We start from the raw sequence: 19,767 nt of genomic DNA, 5'->3' as shown, positions 1-19,767 counted from the left end.
AGGAGAAATTAAGTCTCCTAGTTAGCAGATATGATACATATTTTTTTCATGTGATGACTAAGCAGGACATGGCCATAGCTGCCTACAGATATTTCCATAGTGTAAACATCAAGACAACAGATGATTTATTTGAAGTGGTTCAAATGGGCAGAGTTAGGAATAACAGGGAAAAATAATGGAAAGAAATTATGCAGCTTAACGAACATTTCTAGCACTGAATCATAAAACTGAACAAAGATAGAGGCCAGAAGCCTCTCATCTTTGAGACATTGGGACTACATGGAATGAAGTTGCAACAAGCTGCAGGATGGATGACACTGTGACTGTGTGGAGCTTCACAAAGCTGCAGTCATTTGTCATGGCATAAGTCTTATTCACCCTGTCACCACGGCATTAATAATATATTCAGAATAACTTACAATGTCCATGAGAAATGAATTGGTGACTTATGTTTTCTGTAATCTAAGACAGATAATGATTTATTCTTTTTTTGTGGAAATGTGAGCTCATTGAGGCTGTAGAATAAAAAGCTATCAAAAGAACCTTATCTGGTTGCATAAAAGATATACTGCCAAAAGATAATGACATAATGGCAACAGCACTTGGACAAGTTTTCTCTGAATCAGGGATTTATTGTTGTTTTAGTGTTAGGTCTTGTCAGACACAGCATAGACCCATGAAATTATAGGAAAGTGAAGTTATGTAGTAACACTGCACATGTTCTATTCTTATACTTTTTTTTCTTTGCTGGTCCTGAAGTCCCTGACATGTTACTGACTTCTGGGAAAAGCAGGGTTTTCTTAGCTTCACTAATCCATTCTTCAACGCCTGTTTTGCTGTTTACACCATTTCCACAGGTTTAGCTCTTCAGCTCAGCACCACTGATGCTCTTTTGCCCATGTTAGTAAAAAGTGGCAGTTGGTAATAGCCTCAGCAATTACAGACAGGCTTACGTTCAGCATAGGCTTACCATGGAAAAAAGTTAAGAACGATCAAACAAAAAAGGGAATCCAAAAAACAAGAATGGGATAGAAAGGCATAGAGGAAATGATGGAAGAGATGAAGGAAGGACAACAAAGGGGGAAAAGAACCAGAAGCAAGTGATGAATAGTGGACAGCCTGGTGAAAGGAGACCTAGTAAGAATAACAGAGTTAGACAAAGTAGTCTAAGAGAGCAAGATAGGATGGGAGTGAAAGAGAGATGGTTGATAAGAAAGGAAGAACAGATCCTTTAAAAATAGCAGAAGAGAAATCCACCAGAGGAAATTAAACCGTAAACAGCATAAACATAAGCAGAGTAAAATAAAAACTAAGTAGAAGCACGAGAGACCAGAGGAAATTGCAGCATGGTGAAGTGAAAGCAGAGAAACAAAATGTGTCTGCTAAAAGGTAAAAATTCTGGCAGTTGTTGGCAGCTCTTTCTTTGCACAAGTGTTTTGCTCTCTCAGGCACATATTTCCATTAAGGAATGCTCTTTCTCAAACCAGCTCCAGCGCTCACTGATAATTCTTGGTGTTAACTGATACAAATCTAGGAAGGTTCAGTCAGGTTGGAGCAACCTCAAGATAGTCTTTTTTAGGGTATGCTCAGTCGTTACATTTTTATTAATACTGGCTTCATAGAAGTAGTTCAAGCCCCTCAACATTGGCACAGATAAGTTAGTCAGCAAATATATCAAAGCAATGAGCTTTCTAAAAGGAGCAATGAGCTCTCTAAAAGGAGAAACGCAGTGTACCTGCAGGAAGGATCCTTACACACATTTACGTTATGAACTGTTTCAATGAATTGTCATATTTCCTCACTAAAAGTAGGTTATCAATATTAAAAGAACAGACCAAGCTGTGTGGTTCGGTTGATATACTGAAGGGAAGGAATGGCATCCAGAGGGACCTTGACACGCTTGTGAGGTGGGCTGATGCCAACCTCATGAAGTTTAACCATGCCAAGTGCAAGGTCCTACACCTGGGTCGGAGCAATCCCAGGCACAGCTACAGGTTGGGCAGAGAAGAGATTCAGAGCAGCCCTGCAGAGAAGGACTTGGGGTGTTGGTTGATGAGAAAATGAACATGGGCTGGCAGTGTGCGCTTGCAGCCCAGAAAGCCAACCGTATCCTGGGCTGCATCAAAAGGAGCGTGACCAGCAGGTTGAAGGAGGTGATCCTGCCCCTCTACTCTGCTCTCGTGAGACCTCACCTGGAGTACTGTGTGCAGTTCTGGTGTCAACATAAAAAGGACATGGAACTGTTGGAACAAGTCCAGAGGAGGGCCACGAGGATGATCAGGGGACTGGAGCACCTCTCGGATGAAGATAGGCTGAGGAAGTTGGGGCTGTTCAGCCTGGAGAAGAGAAGGCTGCGTGGAGACCTCATAGCAGCCTTCCAGTATCTGAAGGGGGCCTACAGGGATGCTGGGGAGGAACTCTTCATTAGAGACTGTAGTGATAGGACAAGGGGTAATGGGTTAAAACTTAAACAGGGGAAGTTTAGGTTGGATATAAGAAGGAAATTCTTCCCTGTTAGGATGGTGAGGCACTGGAATAGGTTGTCCAGGGAGGTTGTGATGCTCCATCCCTGGCAGTGTTGACAAGGCTGGACGAGGCCTTGGGTGATATGATTTAGTGTAAGGTGTCTCTGCCCACGGCAGGGGGGTTGGAACTAGATGATCTTAAGGTCCTTTCCAACCCTAACTATTCTATGATTCTATGTGTCGATCAAGCTGAGGAGCAAAGAATGATGAGACTTGATACAAGCTTTGTTAAGCAGAAAGATCATAAATACTGTATAAAGTAGAAGAGACCTCAAAATTGTATCTAGTAATGAGTTTTAATATCAATTTGGTTCAGTACATAGAATATCTGATAAATCTGAGTGAGGAATTTCAGTAACGTGCACATGTACTATAAAAACCTGTTAAGTCACGTCCCTATAAGACTATCAGGTTAAGTATCTTATAGGAATATTGAATAAAGACTGAATATTAGACAAAAACCAAAATTCAAAAACCCTTCTTCAGAAGTAGATTATTTTTACAGTTATGCGTCAGCATTAAATACAGACTAACAAATTTATATATAGATTCACTGAACATGAGAACTGAAAAGTTTTATAAATTGAGGAAGAGAATATGGATGGCCAAAAAGTTAGAATTATATTACATGCCTCTATTATACTCTTTGAGTGCTGTTTATCCCTCAGGGTAGAATACTTACAGGTTTTCGAGTCGGGGTAACTTGAACAGAATGATAAAATTCTGGCTGAACTCGGCTGCTTTTCTTGATTTTTCTTTTTCTTACAGAAGTTTCCTGCTCACTTAGGTGATGAGCTTCCACTATGGGTTGTGTTTCCTCAAGGCGAGGTGCTACACGTCTTCTAGCATGACGAGGACTTGACCTAAAGCCCTGTAACAGAAAAAGCAATCATTGTGTTTAACATCTCCCAGAATGAAGCTGTGTAACAACAGAAAAATCACATAGGATGGTAATAACAACTTAAGTTACAAGCATGCTCATCCTAAATTAATATACTATCTATACAAACTGCACGTAACAATAAAGAGATGTTGCCAAGTGCCATTAATATCACATTTGTTTTCTGTTTCTCAATTATATGTGTTATTGACACAGATAGTAGGAGTAACTCGTTTGCTTTTCTTTATAAACTCATGCTTTTAGTTATTTATTACTAAACAGTTCTAATTAAAAATTTATAATTAAAATTTTCCAGGTTAATTCTTGGCCTCAAGAGAAATTGTTTTAGGGAGCATGAGCTGGAAAAGGTGCATTTTTTCCTGAGAATGAAACCAGAGAAAAATTGGTAGCTGGCAACACTTAATGATGACTAATGGTTCTTGTTAAGAGTTCTAATGCTGCTAGATATGAAGGGAGACTTTACCATTTGGAATAAATAATTAAGACAGAATGCTGCCCTTCTCTGCCATCTGAGATATACATGTATATTTGGCCAAATTAATAAACTCAGGAAAAGCTGCCCTTCACAAATGCTTTTTAGAGGCTTGCAGTGAAAATCTCATAATCCAGAATGTCTCATAGCCCTACAGAATTTAATTCCTTTAATGGCAACATGTATAATGCTAGCCCGCTATTGCTACCTGCAGAGCATTTACAAGGAGCATTCTCTCATTTCACTGAGTCCCCCTCATGAGCATGCACCAGCCTGCCATGCGTCATTTGTACTGGATAAAATGTTAGCTGATATCAAATTTGGCCAGGTTGTAAATAAGAACTTCATTCACTTAGTCACATTAGCCTTCAGAATAAGTGAGCCAAATCTATGTCCTTCATGACAGTCTGCAGTTTAAGGACTCTACTCCCTTTCAAAAGCAAGAATAGATGCAACAATTCCTAATTTTCTACCTTCTTTTATTTTTCTAATAAAATCATAGAATCATAGAATAGTTAGGGTTGGAAAGGACTTTAAGATCATCTAGTTCCAACCCCCCTGCCATGGGCAGGGACACCACACATTAAACCCTCTCACCCAAGTCTCCATCCAACCTGGCTTTGAACACTGCCATATGTCTGCTGAAGTCCTTATGCCACAAACCCAGCACCCAGAAATGGCTCATCCATATAAAGAAGCAAGCTTCTACCAGGGGAGATTTTAGCTAAAACTGCAGAAATGTATGCTATGAATCTAAATACCCTGAGTTCTTGCCAGCTCAAAACTAGTGGGAGCAATACATTTCCATATAAACCTGCTGTTCTTTTTTCACCCTACTCTTAGCTTTTGGGTTTTTTTGTGTTTTCTTTTGGCTTTTTTTTATGTTTTGTTTTAATTGGGAAATCAGCACAAAAAGGTTATGCTAAAATGTTGTTACATTGGTAAATTGAAGCAATCAAAATTCAGATGTATGGCTCTGACTAAACTGGATTTACTCCTGTAACGTTCATGAAACTGCAAGGGGAGAGAATGCAGTCTGTTCTGGACACTCTGAGAGACATGCAGCTATTTTCATTATTTAAAGGTGTGCTCCATTAAGTAAAGAGACTCCTAAATAGCCAAAACACACAAACATGTATTTACATACACATGCTAATAATTACTACAGATAGACATTTGCATGCAACAGATGATGTGAAAAGGTTGAAGTGCAAAGGTGAAGTAACTTTCAGGTAACAACCTTCTACTCCTGAACACTGGATAGGAGGGACAGTAATAGAGCCCAACTCTGCTTAGTCCACCTGGGGAGTTCATGTACGTGGCGCATCACGGCTACAAAATACATAGGATGAAAAGATATGGCCAAAGGTTCCTGAACCCTTTTTTCTCATGCCTCCTATTCTACTGAAGCAATAGTCATTCAGACTACAGGTATGGCCAGACTTCAACTCCCTGTATCTTAATTGAAGCAGGACCTTGTCCGTATCAGCTGACACAAGTAGCATAATGGAAGCCACTGAAGCCAGCAGACCTGCGCGGGTTTAGGAAGACCTCTAAACATTCAGAGATGTAACTCTGTGAGACAGATACTCTGCCACACTATTGCAATGGGAAAACTTATTGCCACATTTTCTTTCTACACTGTGAAATCCTAACACATGCTTAAAACGTATCATTCAACATGATACTAGGCCTATTCAGGATGACGGGAAAAATTCAACACGGACAGCCTGCTATTACAGAGCTTACTTCTTGTGGGAATTTTCTTTCACAAAAAATATTAGCGTGCATCTGGGATTATTCCATAGTAAAAGAAGATATTCTTTAGGAGACCAAAATACCCAGCAAATCTATTCCGAGTTCAGAATTCAGAAGTGATTTCTACACATCAAATGCATTATGATTCATTTACAGATGATGGCTACTGGCTGAAGCCTGGATATACATCCTGTGGTGCAGCTGCTCCCTCACCATACTCCCATCCCCATTAGCTGGATAAAACTTTTTGGGAAAGCATGTTTATGTAACAGAAGAATTTGGTAGAAGCTAAGCAGCTCTAAAAGTGCTTAGAAATGCATGCCAAATAGGGATTCAAGTATGTGGGTCTGTCTCACTGAGTAACTGCACCTCAAAATACTTGAAGGTTTACTGATTATTACGTTTCAATATGAAAAAGTCACAACTTCCAGAAAAAGTCTCTTTATAGACAGTGCTTCTCCTTTGTAGTTTATATATTTTTTCACTTTTGTTGTTTATTAATAGCAAGAAAATGGGATCTTTATCTCTTTAAGAGCTCATCTGCTTCTGTTTGCTGAAGCTTATTCTTCACTTGAAGTCATAATCTGCCCACAGTATCACAAATGGTTGCTCTTGGGAGGATTATAATGCAATAAAGGCAGAGGATCATGATTTCAGGTGGAAAATTAATTCCATATCAACAAAGATGTTACAAGGGCAGAGTCCTGAGACCAAAACCCAAAATGCTTACTCATCCCTGCAGTAAGACTTTGCCAGAGCAAAAACCTAAATCTGGAAAATGTCACAATTTGGTAATCAAACATTTGGTAGTCAAAAGCTGCTGCTTCTGCCCTCAGTGCAAAACTAGAATGACCAGCAGTGCCTTCTCAACAATGGAATGAATAGATGCTTCTTGTGTCAGCTGTGTTATTTATCCTGCATTTGAACCCAAAATTGAAAACTTACCAGATTAATACAGCAATCAAAAATTTTTAAAAGGCAAAAATTGCACAAATATCTGCTTTAGAGGTTAAATCAATGCACAAAGAGCAGAAAACTATTACAAAATACTCAGGGAGGCACAGTACACCACCTGAGACCAAATCACTGAGAAAACACTAGAGATTTTTGAATCACACAAGCAACTCAGTGAGGTTGCTCTAACACTGTTAAGCAATCTGTAGTTTCCAGTACCATGTGAATGCTGTGTCACTGGACAGTGACAGATCTTTTCTTGTTCTTGGCACTGAGAAGGAGTTGCTCATTCCTAGACCGTACTTTCTGACTCATTTTTATGCCTGTAAAATTCTGAAACAAGGCAAACCAAACAAGACTTCAAATACATATTTTTAGACAATCTGTCTTTGAAATACTAAAATAACTGCATAAATATTTACACTACAAAGTATTTTTCCTTAAAGAAACAACTCGGATGACCACCAGAAGCAGTTTTAGGTATCACAGAGGAAGATGAGGCAAACTGAAACTGGGATTATCTTCTCTCCCAAAGCATTCATGTGCATCCTTCCAGTTTAGAGTCTGTTTGAATCCACAAATACTGATCTTCCTAGTTATACTCTACAGTCAGCAGGAATAGAGAGGTGTCTCTGGAGGCTAGATCAGGGCCAAAGCCTAGTTCACCTCTCTCAAGGGAGGCTTTCTGCCTGTGGAAGGAGGCTGGGGAGATCACCCTCTTTTAGATTAAATTCATCCTTTTAAGTCTTCTCTGAAAGGTTTTCTTGGGTTTTTTCTCAGGAATTGTGGTAATAAGGAAAGGACCTGTTATGTTTACCCTTAAAGACAAACCAACAGTGAATTTTGCAAAGCCTGGATGCTGCATGCCAGAGCACACAACCAACTGGCTGTGTAAAATGACTTCCACAGTAAGGGGTCTTGTAAAAAAAAATACCTTCTTATCCAGCCAAGTTTGAACTTCACACCTCTGATTCAGTGACTGATTTCTTGTGTCTAGAAACACAGCATGGGATTGCTCTGACTGAAGCTCAGCAGACCTCCACTCTCTGGGTTCCTTTTCAAGCCACTGCAGTCAGATGAATCATTCCCTAATGGCATCTATTACTCTCCACTGGCCATAAAGGGGACCCAAGCCAATTACTTCACTTGTAGACATCTATACTGTAAGTATTCAAAATACGACAGGATGTATCAGACCCATGACGACTAGGTTTTGATCTGCCTTCAGTACAATAGTCATCATTCCATGTATATTTATCATCAGATTTCCTCTTATTTTCCTCCTACATGAAATAAATCCAGTCTTTTCCAGTATCTCTTTTTTTTTTTTTTTGTCCTTATTCAGACATCACTCTTACTGGACCCCTGTAATTCACCACAGTACTCTTCTAAATGTGTGCTGCTCATTTATATAATAGCAGAACATTTTTTTCTTTCTATTTAAATATTGTCCATCCCAGGTTTTCACTGAATTGCCAAAAGCAATTCAAAAGGCCCTTTCTGGAGACCATATACTTAAATATTAATAAAATGGAGAAACAACTTTTCTCTATAACATACCCAGCCTTGCACTTATGAACATCATGTGTGTTCATCTGCCCCATTCTTCAGAATTTCTTTAGTATGGTTTGGTATTTGATAACCAAGTATGTCATGATCTGCAGTCCTTGTTATATTTTTGCCTATTCCCATTCCTAGCCCGTTCATTAATACAATAAACAGAATTTTGAAACTTCCTAAAACCTTGTCTGTCATTTACAAACAAGAAAATTTTGGATAATCTGTTGAACCTTTTTCTTTCACGGTCTTAGTTTTTATGTATTTCTTCCTAATTTTTTGACTGATACTTTAGTAGCACCATATGAATACATCTTTGCTATCCCATGTGTGCATTATTGCTTTAGTGACATGAGTCTTTGACTCCTCCATTCTTTCAGTGTATGATTGTATTATTTCACCAGATCCTTTCCTTCGCCATTCTAGTTTCTACTACCCCTACTGCCTTCATCATACATTATTATTTTTATGCTTTGTAAGAAACCATATACATTCTTAATTTTTTCCAGTGTGTTATTTTATGTAGACTATATTGAGTGTCAGAATTCTAATCTTGGAATTCAGCCCTTCCAGCCAGTATGTGTTTTCAGAACCACTAAACACTAACTTCAAGAGAAGTAAGAGTGCATTATCTGATGTCCAGCTGAAGTCAACAGAAATCTTTGCATTAACTTCAGTGGACTGGACTGCAACCCAGTTTGCACTCTGGCAGAACTTCAGCAAACCACAGAAGAAGTGCTAGCTAGCAGTAAGACACAATTCAACACAACTGGAGGAATGACAGCAGAACTCAACTGTGTTTGCAGAATCTTTACAGATACTTGAGTGAGTCCCACAGATTAAATGCGCTTTTGCGGGTGCACTAATGAATATTGAAGCCAAAGGGAGCTCAGATAGAATATCCAACTTTGTGTGCTTGGTTTTAAGGTTTTTGGCAGTGGTTGTGTATGCATGAAAGTATATGCAACCTACAACACCTTAGGGCCTGGAAGCATAAGTATGTGTAGTATCAAAACCATTCTCAGAATGCTGGATTCTCAGCTGTTTTGCAGACAGGCTGAAATAGTATTAAACCCTATAGTTGAGGTACCTACTTGAACTAGAAAGGCAGGTTCAATTAAGCAACTTTATTGTATCAAATTCCCCTGGCATGCTGAAGGAGAGAAATTTAAGAGCCTTCCTGCTGCACATATAAACATATATATGTGCATCTGTATTGTACAAACAGTTCGAAATTGAAAAGTGACCAAGACTGAATTATTTCCCTTCTTCTCCCATAGTGACTTCCATCCCAAATATCCTTAGCTTACAAAGAAGCAAATAAAACCCCAGAACATTTATTTAATTGCCAGTTCTGCAAGTTCAACCCAAAATCCAGGATTCAACTTCAGTCCTCCAGCTACTTATACATCCTCTTTAATAGTAAAGATTGCTAATTAAAGCTAGGTCTTAGCAGGAAGATTACCTATACTCATACAGCATATTACTTCACAAATGTACAAGGAGGATGCAACAACATCTGCTCTTTCCTGATTCTATCAAGTCTCAAAACACAGACTGCAACTTTTCCTTTTTTTTTTTTTTTTCTTCTCTTGTTTGTATGGTTCTCTTGGCTTTTTGATTTTGGTGGGTTTTTTTAATCTTACCTAAGGGTTACTCCTAAAAAGATCTGAATCAAGGTTTAAAACATCATATGTAAGATTTTTACATGCAATTTCTCATTCCACTCCCTCATTAACAAGCTTTCACTGATGCTGCTTTGCATGCTGTATGTTTATTTTAGGAGATATTATTCTTATCTTTTAAAACCTAAACTCTAAGCAGTGCTGGAACCGTTTCTCAGATACTGAAGCCTGTGACTTGGCACGTGTCGTATTCCAAGATAAGTCCACATGTTCAAAGGGATTAACAGCAGTTGGTTTTTATATAACCTGCACAAGATTACTTTTCCAACTGAGTTCAGGAAATACGTCATCAATAACCTGCTTTCCACTTCCTAAGTGAGCCCCCAAGTGTATACATATGATCCCTCATGTGAACCTAGGGTTTACATGTGAATTTAGAATACAGTTTTTAAGAACCCATGCTGCATTACACTGCTGGTTTACACAACGTTTGGATTTTCCTATCAAAGCAGGTAGGCTGTAACACTGGAAAAATCTGAGGATGTGTAAGCAAATAGCCGAATAGCGTGTCCAGTCATGCTTCAAGATACCCTTTAAATACTCTTTCCTGTCTAAATCTATAAATCACAGAAGCTGGCCTGTTCTCCAAGCAGTTCTATCATTCTCTGACAAGAAGGCTTGCAGCCTTCCACAGTTGCCTTGCCTTTGCAATGGCTTGTCCCAGTTCCTTCCACCATTACCTCAGGGCACTGCAAGCCTTCTGTAGAAACTAAACAATTATTTAAGAACAAAAATAAATCCGAGTACTGCTTAATCAGTGGTCTGCAAGGGAAAGTTTAATTTAGAATGCACTAGCACACTCTCCAAGCATGTCCCTATTAAACCCCTGCTTCCTCTTTTCTCCATCTCATCACTTTTCCTCAGCTAGGGCAGTGTACAGTATACATCAAAAATCTGCCATAAGGAATTAACTTTCAATATTAAAAAAACAATAAGGAGGAGAATAAGAAATAAGTGCGCAGATTGCTAAACCATGCAAGTGTTGCCTGATATCTGGTACAAATAAATTACTCTCTTCTGCCCAGGGTGTTTGTTTGAAGCACAAACTGGTAATACAATTTATGCCACCACAGCGCGTGAAGATCAGTCTGCACTTTGTCAAGCATAAAACAGATACAAAACTGATGAGAGACTTAACAGGCATATATTTAAAAAAAAAGATACCTAGGGTAGAATTCAGATATCTATTAAGATGCCTAGATTCAGATACCAACAATAGATCTGAATGGGTCTCTCCAGAAGCAACTATTCTGAGCTCCTGTTGTAGCCAATGACAGATTTAGTGGATATATTCAGTGAGGCCTGAAGACCCCTTTCAGCTCATCCTGAAGCAGACACCTACACCAGGTCAGCTGAGTAGCTCTACAGACTAAAACTGTAAATGCCTACAGAGAGTTTATAATGCTGTATAAGAGGATGCTGTTTCTGCAAAGTCACTTTCCAGCTCCTGCTGTACTTTACATGCAGGAAGGTAGCGGCACCAGATTAGGTGCCTCGACCTAGTTGTATCATTTTGTTCTCTCTAGAACAAAGGAAGAAAATAAATACAATACCTCAGTTTGCTGTGATTATGTATTTCAGTATAGTTAGCTATCAATTTAGACAAACATAAATTAAGCCTTGTAAGAACTGTGTTTCACTTCCAGTCTGCACTGTTCACACTGCCATCCTGAAGACAAGTGCTAGATTTAAGCAGCTGAGTGGACAGGGGCAATAAGGACATTGGCACAACTTGCAAGAAACGTGTCTTTGCCCAAATGTCAACCACAGTTAGTTTCCATAGCTGATGTAGTGTTTTCACACTTGAGCTGTAACTCATGTTTCATTTCCACTCATGAGTCAGGAACAGGAAACCTCTGACTGTCCTTGATGCAAGACAGTAGGGCACAAGGGAGCACAGCAGGGGCTCAGACACTTTTGATGGCAGAAGTACCCAGATAACAGGTACCCAGACTTGCAGGGAGGGGAGCTAGAAGCACAAGCCATCAGACCAAAACCAAGCCAGCTTTGCTAGCACTAGGTCAAGATCAGCTGTATCAGCTGTGGGCCTGATGACCTGCTTAAGGATCTCTGCCACACAGTCCTGAGTCCTTGCCTGGAAGAGCTGGAGGGCCCCAAACACACCTTCCTTAGAGCCCAAGACCTCCCCAGGCTGCTGAGTACAGGGGGCAGCTGGAGAGGTCACAGCTTTGGATGGCAGCTGCTCACATTTTACATGGCCAGGCCCAATGGGCCCAGCTCAGCTGAAGATTACTTCCCTTTGTGCTCTGTGTGGTTCTTCCATAGCACATCAAAACATGCCTCCTTAAAAAAGCCTGGGAGTGGAAGAGAGTGTAGTGTTTCCATGCCCTGGGCAAATGAATGTAACAGCCCAGGAGCAAAAACAGCCCCCAGGGTCATACTACCCTCTTCTTTCATTTAATACCCTCAGCCTAAAGAGCTGAGCAGTTTCTGATGGGGCATCCACAACCTGATCTGTCACCCTAATAATCTAACCACAGCAACTAGAAATCAATGTAGATGGTGACGTTTTCCTGAGTTGTATGTGATTTATGGACCCCTGCATGATCCTTTGTCTGTATAAAAACAGTTTCTACAGCAGATGTGGTAATACATGTGCTCACCACAAGTATGACCTAAGCTGTTTTAATTCAGTTTCAACCTGAGGTTAGTGTCATCTAAAACCAGTAGCTAGACATTCTCATTCTGTACATGTGTATAACGTGGCTGCTAACAAATGGATGGCAACAAGGCACACTCCACCTGCATCCCCCCTGAAGTCAGAGCTCTGCTTGCTGGCAAGCAGCTGCTGGCATGCATAAGGAACATGCACTATAACCAGCATACAACCACCAGAGCTGAAACCTCATCTAAACCACACATTTCGAGAGATAACAGTACATACTGAGAATCCTGCATGTGTAAATCCTTAGATGATAGCTAGGAGGTTGTTGACATTAACTGCATTAATGGGAAACTAAATAGGAAGAATAACTTTTATTATGTACTAGATCTATATGCAGTGGTTGTCCCTATCCTGCTAGAGAACTCTGAGGATATGTTCACTTATAATGCAGGTCTCACCATGCAGTGTATCAAGACCTTACTACTGATGTGGACCATGACAGGATGCCAGTACTTTCTCAGTTGACTGATGGAGCCAAGAAGATCCCCTCAGCATTTAAATGCTCTGCAGACTGTGGGAAGCTAGAATACAGATGCAGGCAACCAGCTGGCTATAGAAATATATCAGGCATTTCTACACTACACCATAGTAGAGAGTAAAGGTACCCAAATTAACTCCTCCGGAGTTAGCTCAAATGGTCTTGCTGCAGCAACTGGAGAATTGCCATATATTTTGTGATACAACTGCCAAACAGGCTGTTTCTTAGTATAGAGTGATGCTTGCTAAACTATCTAAAGGCAGCACTGCAGTGAATAAAGCTGACTGACAGTGATGGGCAGACAACATAGAGTAAGCAGAATTTCAGTACCTAGTCTGCCATCTAACAGCTCAGTGTGGTGAACTGTCTAGGCCACGTTACTGGACATGTTAAGAAAAATAGATAGGAGTTGTCCTTCTACAGTGTAAACTGGATTTATAGCTCTGCATTAATTCATAATTGTTTTCATACATTTAAGAAAACAATTTATTTTTGTCTCTTATTTATTCTCCCTTGAACCTGTTCCTTAACTCTTAGACAGTTAATGGAAAAACAGTTTAAACATCCTGGGGGAAAAGCATGTTGAACACAAAGGTAAAATATTTTCAGGCTGATTCATCTCCACAAAGACAATGAGACAGCCTTTCAATAGGTGAATTAATGTATTTTTCTGGCTAGTCCTGTACATTTCTGTAGCTCCTTGAATGCACTCCCTCCAATCAAACAAGAGACTAGAATTCAGCTTGGAGGGTCTGCAAATTTCTCTTTTCACTGGATCTCTACATATCTGGAGCAGTTTATAAATAACTGCAATGCTCAGGATGAATTATGTTGCAATTCTTCAAAGATTTTTCATTATTTTTTGTAAGATGTCTAGAACTATTTTTAGGTAACTGTCTCACAATCAGCCTCAGAAGGGGGATGATTATGGTAAAGGTATGCTTAGGGATAAATTTATGAACACTTTTTCTGGGCATCAGTTGTTGGCAAAGTCGACATATACATTTACCAGATATTGCTGTATGATAGCTTCACATCCATTGTATCATAATGGATGATTTAGCAAATTCATTGGCTCTTAAAAATTGTCATCAGTCTTGGCTGACCTATTTCACTACCAGCCTTGTCAAAACAATAGACTGAGTATATATATAACTCAGTTAGTGAGTGACTGTTTGGTATACTTAGAGTAAAATATGGAGTCTGCAAAACTGAAATTACCAAATGTTATTCCTTTGCTACAGCTGTGGTTAATACAGCTGCCAGCCCTCCCAGAGAGTCTTTCCACAAAGTGTGAACTCCTGTTTGCCTTACTGGTGTGCCTAGTCCCACCGGACATGCACCTGGGTTACATGAAGTCAGGATTTACAGCGGACTGTAAAACTTCTGTGGATTTGCTTCCTAGTAGGTTTATACCTGTAGGTCTCAGTGGAAACATTAACAGGAAACTTGCCCAAAATATATGAGTCAAAAATAAATAAATACAAAAAGATACCATACAAGTCATGGCCACCCACTGACACCAATACCTTCAGTTCCTGAGATCACAGTACTTCTAATTCAGAAGGTAAGATAAAGGAAAACTGAAGGAAAGAATCAGAGGAAAGAATCAGGCTAAAGATGTATAAATCCAGTGATTTTTCCAAATAGTATAAAACCCATCAAGTGTCCCTTCACAATCTCATAAAACCATTTCAAGATCCTAAATGAGAAACTTCCTTTTCACAAGTTCTTATCTCAAATCCAAAGATTTTGAGAATTATACTATTTGGTTTAATTCCTTCCAGCCTAAGGGCTAAAAGCTTACTTCCTTTTTAATTGAAAGTTAAAAAAAAATCTCACATAATCTGAAGCTTCAATGATAAGGAAAGCTGAAGTTTCGACAATAAGGAAAACTAATTCAGAGAGAAGTGGCAACACAAACTAAGCAATGCCTTTCAATTGTAAGGTACAGAAGACATTGACCTCTTTGTAAAGTGTAAGACGCTAAACACTGAAATACATCAAACCCCAAAGTACTCAGAGAAAATTCCTATACTTGAAAAAAAACCCACAACTCTGCAGAAAGCATGAGAAGTCAGTGAATCACTGATAACATTCACATTTTTGAATATACAAGGAAAAATAATTAACAATAATAATAATACCACCAACAATGGATCATAGTCCCTATTTTGATAAAACTCTTATGAAGTTATGCACTGTTTTCATCAAGCCCAGACATTTCATTCAACAACTGACTCTCAAAATAAAGAGAGACTAGTGCAAACAGCTACATCAAAGTCTGATTTGTCATGTAAGCAATGAATATTGCCGTTGGAAATTTACTTGTTTTCTTTTTACAGCCATGACATATCTAGGTCTCCCTTGGATTAGAAACATTAACTATTCTGGGTGTGATTCCTATATGACTTCATGAAGTACCTACAGTACCTGGAGGATGGAGAAATCTTAAGAGTAGTTATAGTCCTAATGAACTTAAACGATTGCAACAAAAAGAATGTATTAAAGAATAGGCCTAACAAACTTCAGATGGTAGTAAATAAATATTAGTGGGGAGATGAAGAGGCTGCTGTACTATTGCAGTAAACTCTCACATCTTCTTGCTGGTACATTTTTCTGTTATGAAGCACCTCTAATAAAGATAGAATTTAACCTACTTTATATTCCTAATGATTCACACAAACTTACCTCTTTTTGAGGCAGGGGGTCAAGCATTTAAGTTCAATCTAAAATACGGAATATCTGCATAGACTTTTGCTATATAATAACGAGGCATGTTTTAGAATCACAGAATAGTTAGGGTTGGAAGGGATCTTAAGATCATCCAATTCCAACCCCCCTGCCATGGGCAGGGACACCTCACAATAAACGATGTCACTCAAGGCCCTGTCCAACCTGGCCTTGAACACCGACAGCGATGGAGCATTCACAACTTCCTTGGGCAACCCATTCCAATGCCTCACCACCCTCACAGCAGAGAACTTCCTCCTTATATCCAACCTAAACTTCCCTGTTTAAGTTTGAACCCGTTACCCCTTGTCCTATCACTACAGTCCCTAATGAAGAGTCCCTGTCCAGCAGCCTTATAGGCCCCCTTCAGATACTGGAAAGCTGCTATGAGGTCTCCACGCAGCCTTCTCTTCTCCAGGCTGAAAAGCCCCAACTTCCTCAGCCTGTCTTCATACGGGAGGTGCTCCAGCCCCCTGATCATCCTCGTGGCCCTCCTCTGGACTTGTTCCAACAGTTCCATGTCCTTTTTATGTTGAGAACACCAGAACTGTACACAGTACTCCAAGTGAGGTCTCCATACTCCAAGTGAGGTCTCTTTTGCACAGACATTCAAAATCAAGACCTTCAAAAATGGACTATTTGTGGATTCAATTCACTGGTGGGATATATATTTCAGAACAGAAGAGTTGAAAAGGATCATAAATACATCCTCAAATCTATTTAGTATTTACTCTCCCATAGTATGGGGTCTAATTTTTTTAATGTGGGATTCAGTTCTAAAGGAAAGGAATTAAATAGTCCTCACTGCATATAGACAAAGACAATGTAGGCATGCACCATGAGAGCTGCCACTCTGGCAAAGAATCTCAACATAAATTTGCTACACATCTATTTTCCCAAATATAAGGCTTTCCTGGCAGACAGCCAATCATGCAGGAATTGCCAACCGCTCTGTAGATAGGGCAATTATAATTCTCTGTGCACTGCCTCTAGACCACCTGCATGTTCACGTGTGATCTAAGTCAGATTTGAACCCAGCTCTCAGGAGATGAATGCCAACCCACTCCTATTTACTATCAACCTATTTTCATTATCTTTTATTATCACTAAGAAATGCCACTTATCACTGCACCTGACAAACAACTGAGCATAGTAGAAGCTAGCAGATGGACCTTGTGTATAAAACTTGAAGTTGAGATGCTATGCTGTTTGGGAGGGTGGGGAGGGGAGAGAGATGGGGATTATGCAAAGCCTATATGCTTTGCTTTCATGAACGCGTTATTGGAATTGGAAGCGCATAATGTTTTGTGCTGATATAGAATGTCTAACTCTGTTTCAGATAATGCTGCCAATATTTTCATGGGCGTATGCCTGCAATTTGTTATTGATCAATTCAGTTAGGTTGATTAAAATAAGGTTTTGCTTGAAAAAGAACTGGAAACTGAGTCATCATTTTCTCTTATAAATTGAAAGTCTATTATCAGATAGTGAAGAGGAAATCAGCTCCACACCACTTACTTAAAAGGGCAGTTTAGACTATTAGCACTGGTGTTAACCTGTCTAAACGAAATGTAGAAAACTATGAGAGAATATAACAGTTCTTACAGGTTTATTCCAGCACATTGCAGTAAATGGAAACTTCTATGAAATATTTTAAATTAGTCTATTTATAGCTGGGTGATATGCAAATAACCACATGCTGGAGTAATAAACTAGTGAATTTGCAAATTTCCCTTTTAAGATTCACCATACAGGACAACATAAATTTTAAAAGGGCACTACAAATCAAACTTCACCTCTGCCTAGTCTCAAGAGTAACATAACTTTATGTGGAAACCAAGTATTTCATATTGGAGGAACTACATAATGAAAAAAATCTTCTGACTTATGAAGGGACATGTTTGTTTCTTGGTTTTAGTGCAGCCCTGTTCAGTCAGTAACAAAATCAGACTTTGCATGGGTTAAAGATAGGATGCTCCCTAGATCGTCTTCTTTTGGTGACAGTGCATACAAATTTCAAAATAGTAAGGAGTTTAAAGCAAATTGCGAATGTGAACCATGTTACAAAGATGTATTACATGCACGCTCCTTCTACTTCTGAAAACGTAGGGAAAATTGGGTAATTTTCTCACCCACAAGCGGGTAAAGAAGAATGCTAATAATCTAATCCAAAAGGTCATTTTTGTGCACAACTCTCTCAAGGCTTCCAGAATAACAGGCAATACCATGACGATACGTCTTAAATCAACAGCAGGAAGCCAGGCAAGAGAAATATCTAGACAGGAGCTGTACAAGGCAGCATGGAAACAAAGTAGATACTAGATCAAGTATTATTTTCCATATCTTCCCAGCAATTATCTTCTAATTCAGAATCCCTAGAAAGTGACTGGGTTTCACATTATACTTTTAGCACTGGCGTCTAAGAGTTCTGATTCCCCTGAGCTATGAATACAGTCATGAAATGAGCCTCCTGAGCAGGCTTGTAATCTGGATCCTTCCTGGATCTCCCGCGGCAGCGTCCAAGCCAGGCAGGCAACTTCCCTGACAAAGAGCGAGGCGCAGGTGAGGGCTGGAGGCAAAGCGAGCAAGGGGAAGCTCTGCAGGCAAAACCCACTAGCGCTGTATGTATTGACAATGCAGGCTGTAACTGGGCTAGGGGATACTTTTTGGACAGAGGGAGGTCTGGCACGTACAGCAGGCACAGCTCTTCCTGAAGGAGCCAATTGCTTTGGAAATGATAGGAATCAGCAGGCTGGTTAAGGTAATGTGAAGGAAGAGCTCACACTTTGTGTGGGGAAAAATAAACAAGAAATGAAGGAAGACATTATAGATTTCATGCAAAATGAAAAGTTTGCTACATGATTTTATTGACAAAAGAACATGACAACATGTACTCAGGTAAAGAGAACAACTTCTGACCTTGAAATTGCGTGCTAAATAAATTACCTCAGAGCGAAAGTGATGCGTTCTCATGACAGCATCTGGAAGAGAAGCAGAAAGACACACAGGCTCCACCAGCTCCACCTCGGATTTCGCTCTGGCTAATGATTCTGTTTACTCGCTCGCCCTTTGGCGCATATCCTTGGACGGGGTCTGGCTCTCCCGGAGCAGCCGGCAGCTCCGCTCGGCATTTATATTTAATTAATCGGGAAGAAGTTGAGCATAAAGTTCTGCTGCACTTGAGAGCCCAGGGAGGCCTGGGGGGCTTCCCAGCCCCTCGCTTCTCTCTCCGGCCCAGGTTTCGCCAAGGGATGGGTGGAGACAAGGCTGCCGCAGTCCTGGGCTCGGCATGGATATTCTTTACAGCCTTTGCCCGGCTAACCTGAGGCAGAGAGGCCCTCCGCCGGCAGAAACCGCGGGATGGGATGGGATGGGATAAGATGGGCCGGGAGCACAGACACAGCACCACCCTACCCCCCACTCTCGGGTACCAGCAGGGTCTCTTACCTCGGCTCCTTGAGCGACCCGAAAAGACGGATTTGATGGGATGCCTTCCTTTCTGCAGCCTGCGATGCCAGCAGCAGAAGAATAAAATCGTGGCGATGGTCCCCAGCAGCAGCAGGAGCAAGAAGAGGGCGCACTGGATGCTGTAGGGTCTCAGCAGGACCAGGAAAGCCGCGGCAATCATGGCTCAAGCGCCCGGCTGCCCCTGTCCGTGCGTGGGTCTGCGACGAGCGGCGAGGGGCCAGGCAGCGCCGGGCAGCCTCTCCCCCCAGCAGCGGGGCGGGCATCGCCGCCGGCACCGCGCTGCTGGAGCTGGCAGCCAGGCGGGGGGCGGCGGCGCGGGGGATGAAGAGGAGATGAAGAAGGGTGAGGTAAAGGAGCGGGATGAAACCCAGGCCGTGACTCAGCAGCAGCCGCCGCCACCGCGGTGACTGTTGCGGTGGGATTTCCCCTCCGCGCCCGCGCGGCAGCGAGCAGCGCGGCGGGATGAGCGCCCGCGGCACCGGCCGGGCGGGCGGAGCGGGGCGGGGGCCGCATGGCGGCGGGGCGGGGCGGCGGGAGGAGGAGGAGGAGC

The 19,767-nt window shown here is 40.9% G+C and overlaps 1 protein-coding gene across 4 annotated transcripts in view; it reads right to left on the bottom strand.

Moving 5' to 3' along the window:
- Positions 1-19,717, bottom strand: part of DST (dystonin) — a 298,075-nt gene extending 278,358 nt beyond the window's left edge. For 3 of the 4 annotated variants that reach the window (XM_062626136.1, XM_062626137.1, XM_062626138.1), the window contains exons 1-3: positions 19,197-19,710; positions 18,669-18,730; positions 3,208-3,396 (exon numbers count right to left, since the gene is read on the bottom strand). In XM_062626136.1, coding sequence (XP_062482120.1) covers positions 3,208-3,396; positions 18,669-18,730; positions 19,197-19,377 — 432 coding nt within the window. In that variant the 5' untranslated portion in view covers positions 19,378-19,710. Of the gene's footprint in view, positions 1-3,207; positions 3,397-18,668; positions 18,731-19,196 lie in introns of all 4 variants that reach the window. The other variant, XM_062626135.1, reaches the window with a different exon arrangement.
- Positions 19,718-19,767: the final 50 nt, after the last annotated feature.

This window comes from Pezoporus occidentalis, unplaced genomic scaffold (genome assembly GCF_034315485.1).
Source record: "Pezoporus occidentalis ecotype Australia unplaced genomic scaffold, CSIRO_AGI_Poc_V1 ctg29, whole genome shotgun sequence".
In the NCBI taxonomy this organism is placed as follows: domain Eukaryota; kingdom Metazoa; phylum Chordata; class Aves; order Psittaciformes; family Psittacidae; genus Pezoporus; species Pezoporus occidentalis.
Note: the sequence above shows the minus strand (reverse complement) of the source record. Positions and strands in the feature narration are given on the sequence as shown.